Here is a 24,412-nt window from a genome sequence, read left to right as displayed (position 1 = left end):
CATATTATCACATATTATTTGAATCAATTTCTTTAAATCAGTTTTTAAAATTAAATCTATTTATTATTTACTCGAATCAATGTTTGTTTATTTATTTATTATTTTAATCAATGCAGGGATTTATTTTATTTAATGAAATGCATATATGTATATATTATTTATTAAAATCAAATTGTATTTATTTTAATCAATTGATATACATCAAAGTATTATTATTATTTTATTTTTAATCAAATATATTATTTAATTTTTTTTTTTTTTATAAATAAATATTGATTACATTTATTTATTCTTTATTTAATTTATTTATCATTTATTGATTTATTTATTTTAATCAAGTGTATATATTTATTATTTATTTTAATCAAATAATTGTATCATCTATCTTTATTTTAATCAAATGTATATACTTTTTATTTTTTATTTAAATATTTTTCATTTGAATCAATTATTGGTTTGTTTATTTTAATCAAATGTATGTGTGTGTGTGTATATATATATATATAGATTAATTATTTAAAGAAATTTGTATTTATTTAATAATTGAATCACATGTATTTAGTTTAATCTCATTGTTATCATTAATTAATAAAACAATTGATCTGAATGATCTGCACAAAAACAAATCAATCACATTAGAGTTCAAATGTGGAAGAAGAATGGAGGAAAAACTGTGTTCTTTCATACAAACTACATGAGAAGTATTCCTCAGGGTAATGCTATCGATCACCCGAATCTAAGGGATATACAATTGTTTAAGCCTGTATTATTACATTAATTACGTTTCTTTATAAAGACGAGGGCAATTATTTCCTAATCATTTCATCCAGCACATCATGGCAGCGTTCACTGGAAATGAATTGAAATGTGCCGAGTTAGCCGACTGAAACCAGCATTTCAAATGTGAGCGGATGTAAGACCAGATCCGTTTCAATGACTGTTTGATTACAGTAATTAAAGTGCCTATAAAAGTGTTGCGTTATAAAAGACAGCGAGGCAGCGGCGGTGGCATGAATCAGAGCCTCACACAGGGAGATACGTTTCCATATGCAACACAATATCACGTTTATGATTATAGCTATTCTGCTCTGAATATATGAGAGCTCTGTTATACTGAAAATGCAACATTCTATTTCATAATGATGTAATGTAATGCAATCAAGATATAGCTCTGGCTCAATGACTGTGTGTGTGTGTGTGTGTGTGTGTGTGTGTGTGTGTGTGTGTGTGTGTGTGTGTGTGTGTGTGTGTGTGTGTGTGTGTGTGTGCTGACCTTGAGAACCGAGACACAAACACACACAAACTGGCTTCATCACTATGATGCTTCCTCTAATGAAGCAGCTCGTCTCATAGCAACAGATTCACATGTACAGTGAATGGATCCAAATGTTGCCATGGGTGAGAGTTTACGATTTATGACACTATGTGTGTGTTTTATGTCTTCAGAATTTGAGATTTATCCCTGTTAAGGGTTCATTCATGCAAAAATCTTATTTCCCACATTGTGTTAGTGTATTGATAGTGTAATATATATATATATATGAAGAGTTCAGATGCAAAAGCCTCTAAGTGCCATCTGAAATTTTCTTCTAGAAGGATCATTCTTATCAAGCTCGTATATTTAAGTTCAGTTATTTCACTTAAATGACAATTAAAAGGTCATTTTCATTGCCATTTAAGTGAAATTACTGAACTTAAATATACGAGCTTGATAAGAATGATCCTTCTAGAAGAAAATTTCAGATGGCACTTAGAGGCTTTTGCATCTGAACTCTTCATATATATATATATATATATATATATATATATATATATATATATATATATATACACACACACATATGCATTTTAACTTTGGTTACAATTGTTTATGAAAAGATATAAGGCATTCAAACGTACAGGCCAAAAGTTTGGAAACATTACTATTTTTAATGTTTTTGAAGGAAGTTTCTTCTGCTCATCAAGCCTGCATTTATTTTGATAAAAAATACAGAAAAAAAAAAGTAATATTGTGATATATTATTACAATTTAAAATAATTGGTTTTCAATTTATTATACTTTAAATTATCATTTATTTCTGTGATGCAAAGCTGAATTTTCAGGATCATTACTCCAGTCTATCACATGATCCTTTAGAAATCATTCTAATATGATGATTCATTATCAAAGTTGGAAACAGTTCTGCTGCTTAATATTTTTTCATAACCTGTGATACTTTTTTAGGATACTTTGATGAATAAAAAGTAAAAAAAGAAGAAAAAAAAAAGAAGAAAATGTTTTAAAAATAGAAATCTTTTGTAACAGCAATATACACTACTGGTCAGTCATTTGGGGTCAGTAATTTTTTTCTTTCCTTTTTTGAAATAAATCAATACTTTTGTAACTACTGCGAGGATGAACCAAACACAAACTAATCTTCTTCCAGAAGATTAATTCAACCTTTCCGCTTCTCGCGGAAAATGAGGGGAGAAGATTTGTTCAGAACGTCTCATGATCATCATCAATCTTGCCATCGGTCCGGCGCCCCCAGTCTGGCTATTTAAAAGAGCAAGAACAAGAGCTTTACACACCAACACACTTTACATATCAAACATCCATAAAACTCATCCCAGAACAATTCTTGACTGACCTATTATCATTTACATTTACGCATTTGGCAGACGCTTTTATCCAAAGCGACTAACATTGCGTTATCCTATACATTTATACATAGGTATGTATTATCAAACATCATGCGACTACATAACTCTGTTGTGTCTGCAACTTATATGTGTGTTTAATATTCTGAGCTACCATATAATTCATGTAATTGGTATAACTATTAGGTGTTTGAATGAAAGTATGTCGTGCTTCCTGTCAGCATGATCGTATAGATACAGACGGTTGGTCTGGGAACGCCCCCGGGAACGCCCCGTCACGTGATGTGAATTTAGCCCGTGGGGGAAAACATTGCCTTGGCGCTCATTGAAATACACGGGGCAATCATGCCGAAGAGTTGCTGTGTCGTTTTCTGTACCGCCAATAAACAAACAAATTATGAATTGATGTTCTACATCCTTCCTAATAAACACACAGAACCGGAAATAAGGACAAAATGGCTTTTGAGCTTTCTTTTTTGTGTGAGTAGATCCCTGTGTGATATAGTAGTGGGTGTTAAACTCGTATTAGGCAGTGGTGGGCTAGTTTTGTCTACATCCCTTACGAAAAAGACCTATAGTAATCCTATAAGATTTCTATAGTAGTGTATAATACTTATGTGATGTTCTGTAATACCTCTATAGTACTTCTATAGTATATGTCCCAAAATACTATAGTATTCCTATAGGATTACTATAATATTTTGTCCCAAAATACTACAAGATTCCTATAGTTGTTTTTCATAAGGGATGTCTCACTCACATTAGCGTTATCAGCTGAAGGCTCATGACTCGAGCCGTGAACCTATGGAGTAGACTGCAGTCTGTGAGTTACTAGAGGACTTTAGGGATAACTGTCAGCACAGTCCCTCTGCAATTTCGTGCTACTGATCACCGTTTTACAAAAGGATTAATAGTTTGGAGTGAAGCATACGTACAATTGGTAAGTGACAAGGTTTTATGGAGTTATAGTATGCAACATAAGTTGATTGAGTTATAGGCTAATGTTACCGCTACAGCTGCCGTGATGTCTTGGAGATTCAACCAGATAACAAAATATGTCTGGAAACGACACCTCCGGCCATTTGTTTGGGTCATTGACCCAGTTTTTAATTAAATAAGGGCTATCATAACCTATTGCAATTAATTTTACAATGTACCGTTGCTGGTCGGCAGGCGTTAATGACTCGCAATACCACATTTTTGTCATTCAAATACACACGATGTTCGCAGTGTTTTCCCCCACGCCGACTCCACCCTCGCCACGCCCCCCAACTATGACTAGATGCCGACTGTATGTATGTTCTTAATTCAAAAGATGGCTTGATTGAAATCTCTGCAAAGTGTTTCGTATTCTTATAATAGTAATAATGTCTAAACTGTGGTCTCTTTCCTCTCTGCTAGAGCTTAGAGAGTAAGGAGAGCACAGATAAGCATGATTTACAATCAGAACTGAAAAGAACGCCACCTCCTAAATTTAGCCAGTGTCTAATTGGCCAGAACTCATCATGGAGGTTGGACAAACTTTGAGTTTAAAATCTTAACACCAGAACAAAGTTTAAGTTTTAGTGCAGAACAACAAGTCGGGTGGAGACAGCAGACGATGGTTATAGTAACCATGTAGACGCCAGAGACAAAGAACCCAAATTAAGATCAGAAGAACGGGTTCAACAGCTTCATTCAAGCCATCATCTACTCTCGTCTCAATTTTCTTTCTTTTCTAAGTTTTCCTTTATTTTCCGTTGTGAGTCTCGGTTCTAAGTTAAGTTTTGCGGCAAAGTTTCGGTCCACGTTTCTTCTGCAAAGCCAGCTTCAACAAAGACTTCCATCAACCCGCCAGTAGCCTACACCACGTGATTGGCCGCCTCAGACCAGGCACGAGGAGACCAGCCAACGAACAAACTCGGGAAATCCCTTTTACGCTGAAAGGGAATCCCAAGAGAAAAAGGAACGCAAAACGAGCAAGTAACCTCCAGACTTTTAAGCTGAACTGGTGTATTGATATAAATTTAATAACCTGTCTAAGAAACGATAGAAGGGTTAAATTAATGATTGATGGTTCGTTCAGGTCATGTCTTATAAGTGCATAGAATCTTGAGATTTCATCGTCTCACTCTTAAACTCATTCTTTCCAAACTCTTTCTTTTGGCAACTTGTATGAATGCGTGTGCGTGTGTTTGTGTTAGATATTAGTTTTATGTGTTAGTCATATAATCAATAAAGTATTGTTTGTATTTGAAAAGAGAAGTATTACTTGTGTTATGTGCTTACGAATTTATTGTCTTGAACTGCGATCTAAGTTACCGATGCTTTTACCTTTGATTTATTTCTTAATTTACTGTTAGCTGGGGATTATGCTTTCTTGGCCAGGAAGATATATTATATTTCCTGCAGTTAATAATTGTTTATGCTTTCTGTTCATTGGATGAACTGATAAAATGATCATACTATTGATTCTGCTACAGTAAATTCTGAAAATAATTCAATTATTAATTATTGATCATAATCCGTTATGAATAATAATTAATTTTATTTATACGGGCGTATAAACGCTACACTTTATTCAGCAAGGATGTGTTAAATCGATAAAAAGTGATAGTAAAGAAGATTTATATTATTAGAATTTATTTAATTTTTTTGAGTAAATGCAGTTCTTTTTAACCTTTTATTCATCAAATATATTAGGCAGCAGAACTGTGTCCAACACTCATAATAAATCAGAATATTAGAATGATTTCTAAAGTATCATGTGATAGACTGGAGTAATGATCCTGAAAATTCAGCTTTGCATCACAGAAATAAATGATAATTTAAAGTATAATAAATTGAAAACCAATTATTTTAAATTGTAATAATATATCACAATATTACATTTTTTTTCTGTATTTTTGATCAAATAAATGCAGCAGAATGAGCAGAAGAAACTTCTTTCAAAAACATTAAAAATAGTAATGTTTCCAAACTTTTGGCCTGTACTGTACTTTATGAATATCTTTATAATGCATTATATATAAAGGCTTCAAGTAAAGTGTTACCTAACTTTCTTCTGCGTAACACAAAAGATGTCTGAGGACGCTAAGCTCCAAGAACGACAACAAGAAAACATAAAACAGCCCATAAAACTGGAACATGATTAATTCACAAAAACAGCTTTGAATAAGAAACAGACCCAAAACAATTAAGTCATTATTCACTAAAATTCATCACCTTCAACCCTTCCTCATGCGTGCCACATTTTGATTATTAACAGTATACCAAAATATCTGTCTTGACTCACAATATTTTAATCATTTTTGAAGGTTGACTGTGTTTGTTCTGATTTAATTTTCATTATACGGAAGAATAAAACATATCCCTTAATTACACTGTAAAAAACTCCTTATAGTCATAGATTAACAGATCATATTGATAAATATACTGTATATATATATATATATATATTTTTTTTTTCTCTTTCGCACTTGAATGGACAAAAACACACAAAATTATGCCAAAATTACCAAAATATTTAGCATCTAACACATTAATCTGACTTCCTGACCTAACCTGAGTCAACCCACATACATTCATTTATACCAATAAAATCATTTTTAGAGGTTACGTCGGGTTGAAATATCCCTTTAAGGTAATAATTGCACAAAAAAAGTGACTATATTATCCCCCAGCTCTAATTGGCGTAATTCAACTATAGGGTATGAATATATTAAGATATGACATGCATTAACATAATGCTCTGTCATGAATAAGGCAAATAGACAAACAAAATACGGTTACACTTTATTTTAAGGTGTCATTGTTACAGTGTAATTATACATTTAAGTACTAGGTAATATTAACTACATGTACTTACTATAGGGCTAGGGTAGGATTAGGGTTTGGTTGAGGGTTAGTTGCATGTAATTATGCAGAATTTACTGTTATTAATACAGTAAGTACATGTAACATATGTTACAAGGACACTGTAAAATAAAGTGTTACCCAAAATACTTTTTGGGAGCATAAAAACTGCCATGACCCTGCGGCTACAGCGAAACATTTAAAGTCTTCATGTCCCGGTAAAATATTAAAGTGTTCTTATAGTTGTATTAAAGTTTCAGATGCGTGTTGCCTGTAGGGAATCCGGCTGTACGTCGAGTCAGGTAATCGTCTGTGCTTCTGAATAACACATCAATTTGACATCCATTGACATATCGCAGAACAATTCACAGTGCTGCTGAAGTATCATTTGAGTCATGCATATCTGATTTCCATTTGTGAGCAATCAGACTGCAATAGTACAACCTCCTACACGAACGCACACACACAGAAAATGCTGCGCTCGCTTCAGCCGGCTGTATTTGGAGGGTAATTCAGCTGTTTTCAGTGTGTTGGTTAAACAATACAGACTCACTGACTGTCAGTCAGACGTGAGTGTTCTTATACACAGCTAACAGGGTTCTCAGGTTATGTACAAATGTTCTTCCACTAACGTTAATAGAACGCTCCTTCAACGTTATCGAATATTCCCAAAACATTAAGAAAATGTGTATTCATCGTAGATAGAACGTTTTTCTCCTGAAATGTTTTAGCTGGACGTTTTTTTTAAATGTTACCACTTGTTTCGGAATGTTCAATGAACATTCAAAAAGTAACATTCCAATAATGTTTGCAACATGATCAAAGGGAATGTTCCCTTAACGAAAAAAAAAAAATACGTTTGGAACGTTCAGAAAACATTGAGAAATATAATTAATTCCTCCTGACATAAAAAAATTCACACAAAAGTATGGCTTTCTGTTCATGTCTTTTAGCGTTGAACTTCCCTGTATGCTTAAGTACTCCTAAAAGTTGACAAAAGAAACTTTAATTTATTTAAAAAGTTTACCTTGATGACAGAAAAATATTCATGATTATGCACAATTTTTATTTGTCTACTAAAATACTCAATATGTCAATGGAGGAAAGAAAACAGTTACATCCACACACCAGTAGTTGGCGACAAGTGACTGTCATTTAAAGGGATACTTCAGGATTTAGCATTAAGCTTTGTATTAGTAGAAAACCTGTAGTATTTTCGAATGACTGTGCGTTCCACCCTCATATCCCCCTGAGATGAGAGATTTATGTATTTTTTGTCTGGAAAAAATCCTCTGATGACGCAAAAATCGTCATTTTGCGTCATCGGAGGATTTTTTGGCCAGAGGCTAAAGATTACAGCCAGTAGGAGGAGCTGTCCCGCATGTTTTCAGCCCGCCCATAGAGGGTGGGACCACACTCACAGAATCTACACATAGTGTCAGCCATCTTTCTTTGGAAGCTAAGCTAGCAGGCTCTTGTTCTGTGGAGAAAGCTGAGTAGTAGGAGAAAGCTGAGTAGTAGGGGTTACCATCCTCTTTTTCCCGGACATGTCCGGCCGTCGAGATCGTCCAAAATGTCCGGGATTCGGCTTTTGCTTTCTGCAGTCGCCATTTATTGTTTACATGCACACCTTTTGTTTCAATCTAACTGAATTCATTCCGATTGGTGAATCTGAATGTAGTGTTTACATGAACGCTAAACAAGTGATCGGTTGATGTGCGTTTTAACATTGCTAAGAAAATTCCCGCTCCTCCGTGAGAGATACGAGACCGGTGCGTCTCAGTAATGACGCCACCGGCCTCGTGCCGTTCTCCCGCGGCCCTCAGCCTCGTCCTGCTCGCCACAGTAAACACAATGAATGGCGACTGTAGAACGCAAAAGCCGAATCCCGGACATTTTGGGCGATCTCGAAATCCCGGGCAGACTCGTCACGGAGCCTCACTAGTAGCCTAGACTTGTTGTTTAACTGCGCTCTCTTACCGGTAGGCGTGGCTTGGGAGTGGCCTCCTAGGGCAGCGAAGCAAGTGCATTCTGGGAGTTGTTGTTTTTCATCCACATAAGCCAAAAATACATTTTCTGGCTTTTCTCAGTCTAGAAAGCTCCAATTTCAAAAATGATTTCACATTTCTTCTACATAAATGACCTATTTTAAATACACATTCATCTTTCCAGAGGTGAAGTATCCCTTTAACCATTCATTCAAATGATTTGATTAATTCAGGAACGAAACATGTTACTGTTTTTAATAAAGGAGTCACTGAATCATTCACTCAACCAATTCGTTTAAAATCCCAGGAAGAAAACGCCTTGGAGATGCGCAGATGTTTTCAGCTCGACTTCATTTTAAGCTGTTTTGTTGTGGAGCAAAAATGCCTAAAATGTATGTTCCTTAATACTAAATTGTTTATTGAACAACTTAACTTTAGTATTATTGAAGTGTTGTATAAAAGCAATTTCACACTCGCAGTTGTGCTGTTGGTACTTGAACAACAGCATTCTTGCTCGTTTTAATTTTTATTATAATATACGTAGTAGTTAGGCTATTTGTTTTCACATTATATTGTTTCTTATTTTAAAACATTAACATCAAAAACATTAGGAATGTATATAAATGTATAAAGAAATGGATAACTGTTTTGCAATATGGGAAAAAAGTAGTGCTGGTCTCATCAATTCAGACAAAAACAACAACAAGAATCCCAAATTCTTCCAATCAAACGCATGTTTTGCATGCAACAGTTGATAATGCAAACACTGCACACTTAGTATGCAAAAGATGGTGATTTCTGAGGGTAAATAAACAAAACTTGATCTCGTCTAGACGCTGTGCTCACTTTAAACGAGCTCGTGTGTGTGTGTGTGTGTGTGTGTGTGTTGTGGAGCTGTAGATCACACAGTGGTTCATACAGAGAAGAGCAGAGAGACTGTGATGCAATATTCATGCTCTTCAGTTCAGTCTTCTCAGAAGCGGGTTTGTGCAGAGATGGAGTTGTTATGGATACGGAAACTCCCTGGTCGTTATGGATACAGTTGCTCATGGGAGGCCCGCGGCCTAAAAAACACAAACTCACCCTCCTGCTGTTTTGTTTCCCCACCATGGCAACGGTGTCCGTAGTGACGGGACAGAAGAAGACCTACATATTGAGACCTACATCAAGGCCGATGGGAGAGATGAGTGTCTGTTCATCTCGTCTGATCAGAATGTGTACATGAAAACAGATTTTATCTACCCATTGGGGAAAAAGAAAAGAAAAAACATTTTAAAAGATAATTGCAACTTTTTATCTCACAATTGCGAGTTTACATCTCGCAATTCTGACATCTTTTCTCAGAATTGTGAGATATAAACTCACAATTGTGAGATATAAAGTCCAATTCTAAGGGGAAAAAAATACACTTTTTTTTTTTTTTTTTTTTTTACCTCAGAATAGTTTATATCTCACAATTCTGACTTTCTAACATGCAATTGCGACTTTATATCATGCAATTCTGACTTTATATCTCCCAATTGTGTATTATAAAGACAGAATTGCGAGATACCTGTATAAACATGCAATTCTGAGAAAAAAAGTCAGAATTTCAAGTATATTTCTCGCAATTGCGACTTTATATCATGCAATTTTGACTTAACACACAATTGCAACTTTATATCACACAATTCTGACTTTATAACCTGCAATTGCGACTTTATATCACGTAATTCTGAGATAAAAAGTCAGAATTGTGAGATGTAAACTCGCAATTGTGAGAAAAAACGTCAGAATTGTGAGATTAAAAAGTCGCAATTACCTTTTTTATTTTTCACTCTGTGGCGGAAACAAGCTTCCATAGTTTTGAGTCGAGCGAAGGCAAGCAGAGAGTGTTGAACACTGGCTGGTTATGAACTTTCTCAAAAACAAATTTTGATCATTTCTAACCCAAAAAAGTTACGGAGTGCAGCTTTAACGTCCACATCGGAGAACATTCAAAAAAAAAAAAAAAATGCATGGGAATGTTAGCAAAATATTTTTAGAACCGATTTTTTGTTAGCTGGGATGCAAAGCAAATTTAGACGTTTGCTGAAAGTCTCAGATGTTTCTCACACATCTCTCCTCCAGAGGTTCAGAAGGTCTCATCTTTACCGAATGTCAAAAGTCATCTCAATTGTGTCTTTTTTTATTTCTCCTCATGAATTTCAGGAGAATCATCTGATGGAAAAGTGAAAGAAAACTCTGAACTATGAAAGAGCAACATCTGGCATTGTATATTACAAATATTGCTGGCTCTTTGATAAATTGCTTCTGTTCCTCTTTGGATAAATGCATAGATGTAACTCTGAGCATTGTCCTCGTGTTATAGTCCAGGTGATGCAGCGTGGCTTAAACAGAAAGAAAAGAAAGCTGTTTGTTTGTTTTTTTAACAATGTTAATATGTTTATCCGACTGTCTCACATGGCATTGAACTATACATATTCTTCAGACGTAGTCTTTACATTTTGACCATGGGTCTCTGCATGCACTACAAAAGGCTGACAAAAGACTCCACAATACATGTTCAAAAGTCGAATCACTGAAACATGAAAACACTCCAGGTTCACAGTCTGCACAGAGTGGACATACAGATACACCGCGGGACAATGAGACTCTTCAAGAGACACAAAAATACAAGATCTAAGTTCAAAAATATATACCTTTACATTTTGTAATTTATATTTGAAACGGTGCCCTGACTTCGTAAAGCAGCAGATAATATTAACATGAAGAATACTATCCTCTTAAGTTCTGTGGGTGGTGGGAACACACACACACACACACACACACACACACACACACACACACACACACACACACACACACACACACACACACACACTCAAGCACACATCATCAAGAACATGTCTGTTTCACATTTTAAACACAGATTCCAAAGAAAGAAATGAATGCTTATTTTTATGAACAATAAGATTTCTTGTATTGTTTTTTTTTTTTGTGACAAATATTTATTTTCACTATGGAAAAAAAATATATAATAATTTATTCAGCAAGGATGCATTACATTGATCAAAAGTGACATTTATAATGTTACAAACAATCACTATTTAAAATAAATGATGTTCTTTTTTAATTTATTTTCTATTCCTCAAATAATCCTAAAGAAAGAAGTATCACGGTTTCCACAAAAATATTAAGCTGTTTTCAACACTGATAATAACCAGAAATGAGCACCAAATCAGCATATTAAAAATGATTTCTGAGGGATCATGAGACACTGAAGACTGGAGTAATGATGCTGAAAATTCAGCTTTGATCACAGGAATAAATTACATTTTAAAATATATTAAAGTAGAAAACAGTTATTTTATATTGCAATAATATGTCACAATTTGTACTGTACTTTTAATCATAAATGCAGCCTGGCTGATTAGAAGAGACGACTTCACATCGCCCCCAAACTTTTGAATGCTAGTGTATTTATTTTTCATTATAGGCTATATATAATTCATGTTGGAATTAGCACTGCTTTTAATTTATAAATTAAAAATGTGACTCATTTGCCCACAGTTGTCTTGAATATAATACAATCTTACTGGTCTTAAAACAGGCTCTTTTTTTGTTATGCACAATGTAATTTATTTGATTGTGCAGTGAAATGTGACCTGGACATGTTCTTGACAGATTTCATGACATTCACACACACTCTCACACACACACACACACACACACACACACACACACACACACACACACACACACACACACACACACACACACACACACACACACACACACACACACACACGCTGATGTGACAGCTCTAATCTCTCCATGGCTGAAAGAAATGAAAGGATCTAATTAGAGCGAGTGTGTTCATGGCGCGTGTTTCCAGAGGCTCTGTCACGGACTGAACTCAAATCACAGTGTGAATCGGTGCAGCTTTGTTTCACATCATTATTGCACATCACATCTGATTGTTGCACTGGGCAAATTTTCCAGGAAACAGGGATGGGAAAGAGAACTGCGATAAATCAACACACACATTCAAAGACCCCATGACATTCAAATAGAGAGTTTTGTGGCTTCATATATGCACTCTTAAAAGCTGACAAAATCAACTTTTAGAAGATGTATACGTTAAAAGTAAAACATTTTAGCTTAATATGCAACTTAACAGGGCATCATCATTGACCAATGGCATGTAAGCTAAGGTATATTGGTTATTTTAAAAACGAAAGAAAGAAAACTGCTTTCATGAGGTCTTCAAGTGTCCCATTTGAGATGAACATCTCTCACACACACACACACACACACACATACACACAGAGACAACAATGAATCCACCAGATACTAGAGCAGATAAAAGCATATATGACTGGAGGTCACATTTATTAAACGGATCATGTTTACTCTCTCTCTACTCTGTAGTTTAGTATAGTCGATACACCAATACTTCATTTTTAAACACTTGTGCCTCTACACATCTTAATACACTTATTGCAACGACAGGCCTTGGAAAGGGGTTCGAGGGGGAGTTGGATTTGCTACCTGACACAGAAGGGAAGCCACAGGTGGATGTGTGTCCTTTATACAGATGCGACATTTAAATGGAAAGCCGACTTGTTTTAAGCAGGAAACGTTTCACTATCCATTTCGTGACACTTTTTTTTTTTTTTTTTTTTTGTGCCAGCCGGCTTTAGTCTGTTTCCACACAGAAAAAACGGGGAATTTCCAACGGTCATGAGGAGTCCGTCCGTTCACAGAGCGTCCGCTTTCAGAACCGTCCAATCACAGGCTTATTCTATTCCAGACTGTCCAATCCAATTCATCAAATCCATCTGAGTCTCTGCTGGCCCCGCCTTCCCCGTCTCTGGCCGATATAAACTGTACGTCAGCCAGAGGTGATACAGTAGCTGCGAACGCAACAACACCCGCTGCATCAGTAATGCGCTTCAATATGAGCAATTTCTTCTTTTTTGAAAAAAAAACAACAACAAAAAGAAACATTTGTAGACAAAATATATTGCATCTTTGAACAAGTGAATCTCATAAATAATGTAAAAAAAACCCCATCTGGGTCAAATTTCACCCTGAAGAAATTATATTTTGCATGAATAAAAAGGGAAATTATATATTTTTTGGACCGTTAAGATTTGCATTGTGATGCTGTATTTTGACAGCATTCTTTTGTACTGAATTCATAAACCAAAACTGTTAATTGAAATATTATAAGCTTGAACTGAAATAAAATAAAATGTTAAAAAAATAATAAATGAAAATGAGAAATGTTGACTTGGCAATTAGCTGAAATAAAATAAGTTTAACTTGACGTACTAAAATAACTAAGACTAAAAGTAGTTTGACAAAAACACATAACTAAATTACTAAAACTGTAACAAAAAATGAAAATGCAAACTAATTCAAAACATGATATATAATAGTACCTCGAAGCTAAAATAACACTGACTGAATTCATGTTAATAAAACAAATAAAAGTGAGATTTTATGCATTCAATTTCTCCATTAAAGAAATTTTACTTAATTGTCATTGACTGTGCAATGCAAAAATAAATACAGATTTAATTTTTCTTTATGCAACATATAATTTCTTTTGATTTTGGGATTAAATGTGACCTGAGATGTTTCTTTGTGAGATTCACCCTAACATCATAACATAATAATTCATCTCTGAGTACATCTCTAATTGCATATATGATCATATATAAATATTACAGCTTTTCAGTGATTGACAATCAAACATTCAGGACGTGCAGAGTGAGCAAACAGCGTTTCAGGTGTACACTTACAGCGCTCTTTATTGCTTGCGAAAACATTTCAGGTAACACACTGTGCAGGGTGTGACACAAAGTGGCAAATGAAGTTTATGCTGAGGATGCGTGACAGAAAATCTCCCTATGCCAGTTGCTTAGCAACCTTCCCTTCTAGATCCACTCACATGATGCTCAGGATAAATCTCAGAATTATCTCTCGATTAAAATCCTGCATAATTAGCATTGGCTAAAAATACATATGTATCACACAGAGTATAGAGGATGCAGATGAATGACTCGGGTGACGTGAGTTGTTTGTCTGTAGTTAATAATGAATGATGAAATATTTTAGATCAGACCATGTATTAAATTACTTATGACTACGAATGTGTCTGCAAGCATGAATAGAAATACATGACTCATTGATGCATTTACAGTTTACATCAAGAGAGCGAACTGAAGTCAACATGGAATGAGAAACATGTTCCTGTGCAAAAAAAAAAATAAGAGCACGTTTTAATAAAAACATACACTATACCGTTCAAAAGTTTGGGGTTAGTATGATTTATAATGTTTTTAAAAGAAGTCTCGTGCCCATGAGGCTGCGATTATTTGATCAAAAATACAGGAAAAAATGTGAAATATTATTACAATCTAAAATAGCGGTTTTCTATGTGAATGTATTTTAAAGTGTAATTTATTCCTGTGATCAAAGCTGGATTTACAGCATCATTACTCCAGTCATCAGTGTCACATGATGCTTCAGAAATCATGTTGATATGCAGATTTGTTCAATTATTATCAATTCATTAATAATGGTTCATGTATATCTTGAGCAGCAAATCATCATATCAGACTGATTACTGAAGGATCATGTGACACTGAAGACTGGGGTAATGATGCTGAAAATCCAGCTTTGATCACAGGAATAAATTACATCTTATGATATATTCACATAGAAAACAGTTATTTTAGGTGAAACTCAAAATTTTTTAATATTGTGCAAAAGATCATGTTTTTCAGTAATTCAACTTTAAAGGTGAAACTAATATATTAGACTCATTACATGCAAAGTGAGATATTTCAAGCCTTTGTTTGTTATAAATTTTGATGATTATGGCTTACAGCTTATGCAAACCCTGAATTCAAAATCTCAGAAATTTTGAAAATGTTCATAAGCTGTAAGCCATAATCATCAAAATTATAACAAATAAAGGCTTGAAATATCTCACTTTGCATGTAATGAGTCTATATATTAGTTTCACCTTTTAAGTTGAATTGCTGAAATACATGAACTTCTGCACGATATTCAAATGTTTCGAGTCATAATTATATGTCACAATTTTTCCTATATTTTTGATCAAATAAATGCAGCCTCAGTGGGCAGAAGAGACTTCTTTCAGAAACATTATAAATCATACTGACCCCAAACTTTTGACGGGAGGTGTATTTGCTCCGCCTCTGAAATGTTTTACTTGTTCAACCCCTCATTGGGTAACGCCCACTTTTCACCATCCAATCGATTCCAGTGGTTAAAACAGCATTTCATGTTGACTTTGAATGCTTTCTTTGAATTGAATCAACATCTGACTGCGATTTGAACAAGTTAGGCCAATTAGAGTCATTCTCTCTCCCCAGTGACATCATCATCACACAGCACGAGAGCGTCTGTTACCTGTGAGTCTCGTCTGGGCCGTTCCCTCCCTTTTAAGACAGAACGTTCCCCTCTGTTCGGCTGAACCCCGTGAACACAAGCTCTGAGCAGTTATCTGTGTGTACAACCAGTGTAATGATGCCGGTTCAGTACGTGCCAAGAGAGGGTGGAGACAGAGGTCATGCATGAGACGGTTCACGGACTCTCCACGGCTTCACACACACACGTCTCCAGACAGAGCGGTCCATGCACACACCAACTACAAACTGGTAGCTCCAAACATGAACATTTATACAGACAAACAGACAATTAAATCCAAATAGACAGCGAGGTCGTGCTTTTCTAATTAGATCTCATTCTGCTCTTGCTTTTGGAAACATCAGTGTCAAATAGATCTGAAGTTAGTTTCCTGCTCTCTCGCTGAATTAATGTTTCGCAAGTTAATGCAAGAAGATCAAATCAAATGCGTGAAGATCACGAAAGCAAATTAAGCCAGTTTAAGATTTTTCAACATTTTCCATTGTGACATTTAAAAAAAAAAAATTTCATTGAAATTATATGCAAAAGACATATTAATTGTCATACATATATATATATATATATATATATATATATATATATATATATATATATATATTTAAAATTTAAAGTAATTATGCATCATGGTAGTAATTTATGAAAAAAATGATAATTCTCATTACTGTAATACAATATATTTATATTTTTAATTATGATGTAATTATGCATCATCGTAGTATTTTATTTTTAAAAAACATAATATTTCTCATTACTGTTAAACAATATATATTTAACATTTTAATTGTGAAATAATTATGCATCATGGTAGAAATGTATGTAATTTAATAACTTACTAATATATTTTAATTTTAAAAAAAACTTTTTTATACTATTATACAAGAATGATAATCTAATCACTTAGAATAATGGGAATTACAATTTTTTTATAAAGCATTGATGATTTGAGGGGAAAATGTGTTTAACTGAAATGTCACAATGAAAAAAAAAAAGTCTTAAAATAGGCTTCATTTTTTTACTAAGCAATTATATATTTTTCTATTATGATTTTGTGAGATTCACCTTAAAATGTCTTCTTTTTTTTTTTTACTTTCTAATATCACATACAGTGCTATACATAATAATCATTATATTCACAGAGGGAGAGTATAATGTATAGTGGGCGGAGTCTCTGCAGTGCATGTGTGAGTAGGCGTGGCCTCAGAAGATGGACGGGATAGGGGAGCGGTGAATCGGACAGGGCGAGGTCACTGGAGAGAGACGGAGAGTGCCGGCTATGTTGTTTAAGCTTCGGGATTTCTCAAAGCCTTCAGACGTGAGAGAACGCAACATTAAGAGCACAAAGACACACAAAACAAATACAAAAGTGTCTCGTGACAGACAGGCGTGAGATATATGCGCACACAAATAAGACCACATCACATTTACTGTGTGTCCAGCGATCAGAATGATGCAGTTTTCACACTGAATGTCTAGAACATTTATATTAAAAGCTTTTTGGCTCGTTTTAGTGTTTCATTTTGATCACTGAACATGTTTCGTGTGCAATCATGTGCTCAGTAATTGTGAGAAACCGAATTGCTAAATGATCAATACATAAATAGGGCATTATAATTTCCTAAATAAATTACTATGATAACGAGGGACTAAAACACAGTTTAATTATGATGATGATGATGATGATGATGATGATGATGATGATGAGGATGATGACGAAATTTAACAACAAAAACAAAACAAAATTCAAAGCCAGTCTGGATGGAAATGCCAACTAAAACTGTACAAAAGTTGCTAAAAAGCTCACAAAGCAAATATACTTATTTCAGCCATTCATGGACAGAGTTTCATCAATGATCAGCAGTTCAGTAGTTCAGTATATAGAGACGTGTACAGTAACAGTCCTGACCATATACGCAATTCTAGAATGTTGTTTACACATCATGAAACGATGATCAATGCAAGTAAATGATATTGGTTAGTACGTACAGTATCATGTATATCGGATTGTAATAGTATATAATGGAAGACGGTTATTCTGAGCTCTTGTCCTCAAAACTAAAACAATAATATATATCTATATATTGGCCCTGTAATATATTACTATAGCTTGTAGAGTGACTTGTCATGCACAGCCATAAAGCAACAATGAGCCGGTTTACATGCAAACAAACATGCTGATAACTCACAAAAATCTGCTTATTGAAATAACCTGTTTACATGCAAACCAATAACCCGGTAACGCAAGTAAACCGTCAAAATGTAATCATTTGTGTATCTGACTGAGTATTTCACACGTTATGTTTGTTGTGATATTAAATAAAGCATTAAAAAGCGAAGAATGTCAGCGGGAAACTTACAGACTCAAATATTATCCTCTCATGCATTTTGACTGAGGAACTTCTGCACGAGATCTGAACACATTTTTACAATTTCTGGGGCCAAGAAAGAGTCAGAGTTTGCAATATACCTCCTCCTCCCCTACAGCGAAACGCTCGCTCGCTCTGGATGCAGATTTGCAGCAAATTCACAGTAAAGTTGCTTTCCCGTCACACATCACACACTTCAATAAGAACGCAGGTTAATGCGTTTACATGCTGGGAGAAATCGTGGTGAGGGGCGAAAATCTAGTTGTGTTGATCGGTTTATGCTTAAGCCGGTTTAACGGTTTAACGTGTTTACATGGCACATTTACTGTCGGCCTATTAAGTATAACCGGGGTAAGAATGTGCATGTAAATGGCCTCAATAAGTCTGTTTAGCTGGTGCTAACCTTCTACTGCCCTTTAGCACTGGTAGTGTTGAGGGGACGCCAGGCTGGGACAGAGTTTGACCTTACAAACTCGGCCCCACCGGGTGCCTTTGCCCTTGAGCTGGTCCACATTTAACCTCCCAGCAGGGTTATTAGCATTTGTGTCTGTCAAACAATACAGCCATGTGGTCTTGGGTGCCAACTCAACATCTGCCTTGTTATAGGGTCATACTAGTTAAGTATTCATGCAAAATGCAAAAGCAATGCAAAAAAATAATAATAATAATTTAGCCAGCCAAATAATGATGCATAGGTACGACAGCAAAATAAATAGACTTTTAAAGAGGACCTATTATTTATTAAATATTATATTAAATTATGACCTTTAGGGCTCTACTATAACAGGTTTTCATGCTTGAATGTTAAAAACATTCACATATTCTCCATTGTTGCAGCTCCTCTCTTCCCAGTCTGTCAGTAACGCTCTGTTTAGTTCCTGTCTCTATGAAGCCCCTCCTTCTGAAAAGCACACTGTGCTCTGATTGGTCGGCTGGATCAGTGTGTTGTGATTGGTCAAGTGCTTCGAGTGTGTTTGGGAAATGTCCCGCCCCTTACCATAACCAAGAGTTTCAACACACTACTAACAAGCTCAACCAAGCACCGCCCCGCCCCTTTATTCTGCGTATAAATTATTTAAATGAGAAAAATTGTGACGTGTTTGTTTCAGGACGAAAACCTTAAGACTACAATGTTTCGGGGAGTTCAGAAACACTGACATAGAGAATAACTCCCTTTTTCAGGCTTAAACAGCAACATTACACGCTAAAGAGAGTTGAACATGTGAAAAAAAGCATGATAGGACCTCTTTAAAAAGGGAGGAGAGCGAGGAAAACACTCATATTGAGCAAGGCAAAAATTATAAATTATCTGTATACTATATAAACCTTCTGAACAGTTAAAGTTCTTCATTTCCATCCATGAGTCAATGTTTATGACAATGGATTGACAGATATAAGGGATGAAATGGGTTTAGAGTTTAGGAAATGTGATGGGCATTTGTTTGGACATATATGCTAATATGAAGAATGGAAGGTTTTGATTGGACGAGCAGAATAATACCTGTTTTTCGAATAGCTGTATCTGCTGTGCAGGTGTAGTCGCTGGCGGCCAATAGGAAGCACGTGCCTTCAGTGTGACGGTCCTGTTCACGCATGCTGGAGTGACGCATGGGTATCCGCTCCTCTGGAGACATGGTGATGTCACTTCCTGCGCTGCAGTCCGCAGACAACACTGGTGGGAAATGAAGAGCACGAACAGTGAAAAACAACATCTGCTTATTTGGGACACGTACCAGCTAGAGACAGAGGTGAGAGGTCAAACACAAGACGAAAATAGGACCGAAATTGGGTCGAACGAATGAGTCATCAGAAGCTGTGTGAGGGTCAGGGTTTACCTACATTGTGGGCATCAAATGTCCCGAATAAGAATAGTAAAACCTGAAATTGCCTATATTGTTGAAGAAAAATAGCTTTAAAAAGATCCAATGTCTTAATGAAAATGTAACAATGCAGACAGACATCTGTGAGAGAGGAGACAACATATCATTTACTCATAATACAATCAGCAGAAGTCAATGGAAAATTATGCATTTGGAAAATAACTTGTATATGAAAGATCTTTTTAAATGTATTATCTCACACAACAAGGTTCTTTTTCATTAACTTTTAAGACTTTTTTTGTCATTTGTATGATGCATCATTGACTAACTAATATGTAATATCCATCGGTTCATTTCAGTCCATTTACCATAAATAAAATATGCATTTAACATGTGCATTTTTGCACTTCTGAATCGATCATGAACTACGGAGCCCCTAAAGGGACATGATGGTGTTGTGAAAAATATAAGGTGGGAGGAAAATGTAGACATTTCAATGCTTTCCCTCGAAAAAACTTTGTTTTCGCTCATGAAGAACTCAAAAGTTTTGTGAACGTTTTTCCTCCCATCTAATTTTTTATAGCATTTATTAATATATTGAATTAGCTTTATATTTTCAGTTTTCATCTTAATTTCAGTTTAAGTATTAGTAATTTCGTTATGCGGTTTTGTCATTTTTATTTTCCTGTTATTTCTATTTCACTTTTAGCTTTAGTCATTTTACTACTTCACCTTAAACCTATTTTATTTCAGCTAGTTGCCAAAGCTAGTTTTTTTGCTTTAATTTTTCATCTAATATTTATTTCAGATTTATTTTATTTTATTTAGTTGTATTTTTATTTATTTTTATTTATTTTTATTTTTTTTTATTTTTTTTATTTTTAGATTTTATTTTATTTCAATTAACGCAAACTCAATTTTAATAGTTTTATTTTAGCTTTAAGTTTTAGTTAATAATAACAAAACTGATCAGGAAAACACAATGATGACTTTTTTCCACAACTTGAAAACAGGCGAGTAATGTATAGTCTGTATATACTGGAAAACCTGTAAAAGTCAGAAGCGTTACATATGTGTTATTTGCTCAAAAACAGTTGGACAGCTAATTTAAGGCTCGACTTTTCCCACTGTTAAATCCCGTGAAAACCATCGAACAGCAAAAGCACATCACATGTAAATGACCATCATGCACAGCATCATAAAATCTGACCAGCATCAAACTGCAGTTTTGTCTCTACATTCAGACTGAAATATCGCAGTGAAATCCAGCCCATCTTCAGGCTCCTGAACGCATCTCCGTGGCAACAGGACAGATCTGCACCCTCTCTTATCCTCCGCTCTGCAAGGAATCCTGTATCTCAAACGCCATCAGCTTTAACCCTCCAGGAGGAACACACACCTGACTCAGTGGAATAGATGGCACAGTGCTCTGAGTCTTACTTTAAAGTATAGTTCAGCGAAAATGAAAACTTCCTCATGTCGTTCAAACCCTCCTTCCCACTTGTTTTCAATTAAAAAACAATGATGTCATTGATGTCTCATGTCATTGGTTATTATGGCCTTGTTTACACCTGGTATTAAGATGCGTTTTGGTCGATCGGATCACTAGACGAGGGAGACATTCCCGTTTACACCTGGTGTTTTAATCCATTTCTTTTGTCCACTTCTATCCTGTTTTCTTCGAGGGGAGGGTAAATGTATGGGCTTTTTCAGACCTTTCAATCTAATAGACAAAATAAGCTTGCACAATTTACATATGAACGCGACCAGAGACTATGGTAAAACACACAGGGCATCAGCTTTAGTTTCTGCTCTGACAGACACAAGACCAGCCGAACGCTGTGAGTGTGTGTTAGAAATCAGGAATGATGAGAGAACATTGTGCTTGGTACGTTTTCCGTCTTCAAACCAAACTTGGGTCTTCAGCCGACAAAGTTTAAATCCCGTCTGGCTAGAGCTCTTCCTATAATGTTTAGGCATTTGGTCAGCAGGCGGAGAGTAGACGGTCTTCTGTGGCTGTTTGAACACATTCGACCACATGAGCGTTTACACTTTGGAAGCAATCCGGTTGAATGCGTTTTTGTCTATCTCTGAAAGTGGTTGATAGTGGACAAGCTCAAAACGTTTTTGACCCCGTTTACACCTGTATTTAGTGTCGTCCACTTGTGATCAGAGTGCATCTTTATACCAGGTGTAAACAGGGCATTTGTGGCATGTGACTGTCACACTGTAATCACACTGTCATGCAACTTCCAATTATTTATTTTAGTTTAACATTCAATAAAATGAACTACACTGTAGAAAAAGAAGTTAAAAAGAAATAAAAGAAAATACCATTTCAGTCGATCTACTTCAAATATCACATTTAATTCAATGTGCTTTTTCTTTGTAATTATATGTGAAAACTTTTCTACTTGTCTTAAAAAAAAAAAAAAAATGTCAATAATCATCGACACCGAACGATATGAAACAATATATTGTGATAATTTTTTGATAGCCCTAAGCTGAAGTGCAAAGTGATGTCATCAAAATCATTGAATCATCTCAGCGGAAGTGAGAGACTGTGAGTTTTGAATGCTTACATCTTCTAAATGCGAATTTCGTCATTGTTTTGGAGCACAATAGCTTATAGATAACAGACTAACATATTCATACTACAAGACAACAAAGTTCATGAGGCCTTTAAATGACGGCATGTGTTGAACAGGCTCTCACCTGAGCGGTGGCGCTCCAGTCCTCTGCTCTGGCCGAGGCACAGCTCTCCCTGCGTGCTGTTGCATGCTGTACTCAGATCAGTTTTGCAGTAAGACGGCGAGCCAGTCTGCACAACCTGAGGGATGTGTTTCTTTCTCTTCCTGGGGAGCTTCTGTTTGGCCATGGCTAGCGAGTAGTACATGCCAAAGTTATTGACGATGACGGGCACCGGCATGGCTATCGTAAGCACGCCGGCGAGGGCACACAGCGCGCCCACAACCATGCCAGACCACGTCTGAGGGTACATGTCTCCATAGCCCAAAGTGGTCATAGTGACCACAGCCCACCAAAAGCCAATGGGGATGTTCTTGAACATAGTGTGCTGGCTGGCCGTAGGGTCGGTCGGACTGGCTCCGATCCGCTCGGCGTAGTAGATCATGGTGGCGAAGATGAGCACGCCCAACGCCAGGAAGATGATGAGGAGCAGGAACTCGTTTGTGCTCGCGCGGAGAGTGTGTCCCAATACGCGAAGGCCCACGAAGTGGCGCGTCAACTTGAAGATCCGCAAGATCCGCACAAAACGCACCACCCGCAAGAAGCCCAAAACATCTTTGGCCGCTTTGGAGGAAAGTCCGCTCAATCCGACCTCCAAGTAAAACGGCAAAATGGCCACGAAGTCTATGATGTTGAGGACGCTCTTGACGAACTCGAGCTTATCCGGACTGAACGTCACGCGCACCAGGAACTCGAAGGTGAACCAGAGAACGCAAACTCCCTCCACGTAGGTGAGCGCCGGATCCGTCTCGATCTCGTACTGCAGACTGTCGTTGCGAGACACGTCCGTCTTGTTGATGACCGTGTTGAAGGCCTCGTGGGTCTCCAGGCAGAAGGTTGTGATGGAAACCAGGATGAAGAACAAGGAGGCGAATGCAATGAACTGGGAAGAGAAAGAGAGAGAGAGAGAGACGGAGAAGTGAGTGCGGTTTCAAACAACGCCACCATATTTACGAGGTCAGCTCTTGTTTAGCTTGAATGGCGCTGACATCCATTAGCAACTATTGATAGGACGCGAGCTCTTGGTCTTTATACTGTTATTCAATGTCCAGTTGTCCTTGTTTTTATTTGTTGAGTCTTAAAAATGCTGTGTTTTCAAGGACTTTGGAATATTTCTATGAAAGCCTGTGAAAGCTTTGCCAAGCAGTGTTGGGGAAACTGTAGCTATTTGGGATATAATATAACTTATAAAAATCATAAATAATATATCAAAGATTTTCTTTAATATTTAACATAATTTAAATATTCCATATTTATAATTTTTATATAAGTATGATGTTATACGTATAAAAATAAGACACATACATACATGCATACGATTTGGAATCAGAACAGTATTAATTTGGCAAAAACAATTAGTGATTTTTTACACAATATTACTGCAATAAATATTATTTATTTTCTATTAAAAAAAAAATGCCATGCCAATAATCATTTTGAATTGATTCATGAACCACCCAAAGGAACAATCGGTTCATTTGGATGGCCTATTAAAAAGCATTTCCCAAAGTTTCATATGAGGGAGAGGTGCAACTTTTTTGGGAAGGCACATTTATTTCCAGTTTTGTCT

General features: G+C 35.9%; 1 protein-coding gene across 8 annotated transcripts in view; it reads right to left on the bottom strand.

The window, feature by feature from the left end:
- The window catches only part of kcnc2 (potassium voltage-gated channel, Shaw-related subfamily, member 2), a 69,718-nt gene that overhangs the window by 10,723 nt on the left and 34,583 nt on the right, over window positions 1-24,412 (bottom strand). The window contains exons 2-5 of one of the 8 annotated variants that reach the window (XM_082168418.1): window positions 22,810-23,725; window positions 19,776-19,946; window positions 15,894-15,987; window positions 13,223-13,360 (exon numbers count right to left, since the gene is read on the bottom strand). In XM_082168418.1, coding sequence (XP_082024544.1) covers window positions 15,926-15,987; window positions 19,776-19,946; window positions 22,810-23,725 — 1,149 coding nt within the window. In that variant the 3' untranslated portion in view covers window positions 13,223-13,360; window positions 15,894-15,925. Of the gene's footprint in view, window positions 1-12,807; window positions 13,419-14,449; window positions 14,538-15,893; window positions 15,988-16,987; window positions 17,216-19,775; window positions 19,947-22,809; window positions 23,726-24,412 lie in introns of those variants that run through there. The other 7 variants (XM_082168420.1, XM_082168419.1, XM_082168422.1 and 4 more) reach the window with 7 other exon arrangements.

The sequence above is a fragment of the Leuciscus leuciscus genome (genome assembly GCF_965113295.1).
Source record: "Leuciscus leuciscus genome assembly, chromosome: 4".
In the NCBI taxonomy this organism is placed as follows: Eukaryota; Metazoa; Chordata; class Actinopteri; order Cypriniformes; family Leuciscidae; genus Leuciscus; species Leuciscus leuciscus.
This window is presented reverse-complemented; position numbering and strand designations above follow the sequence as displayed.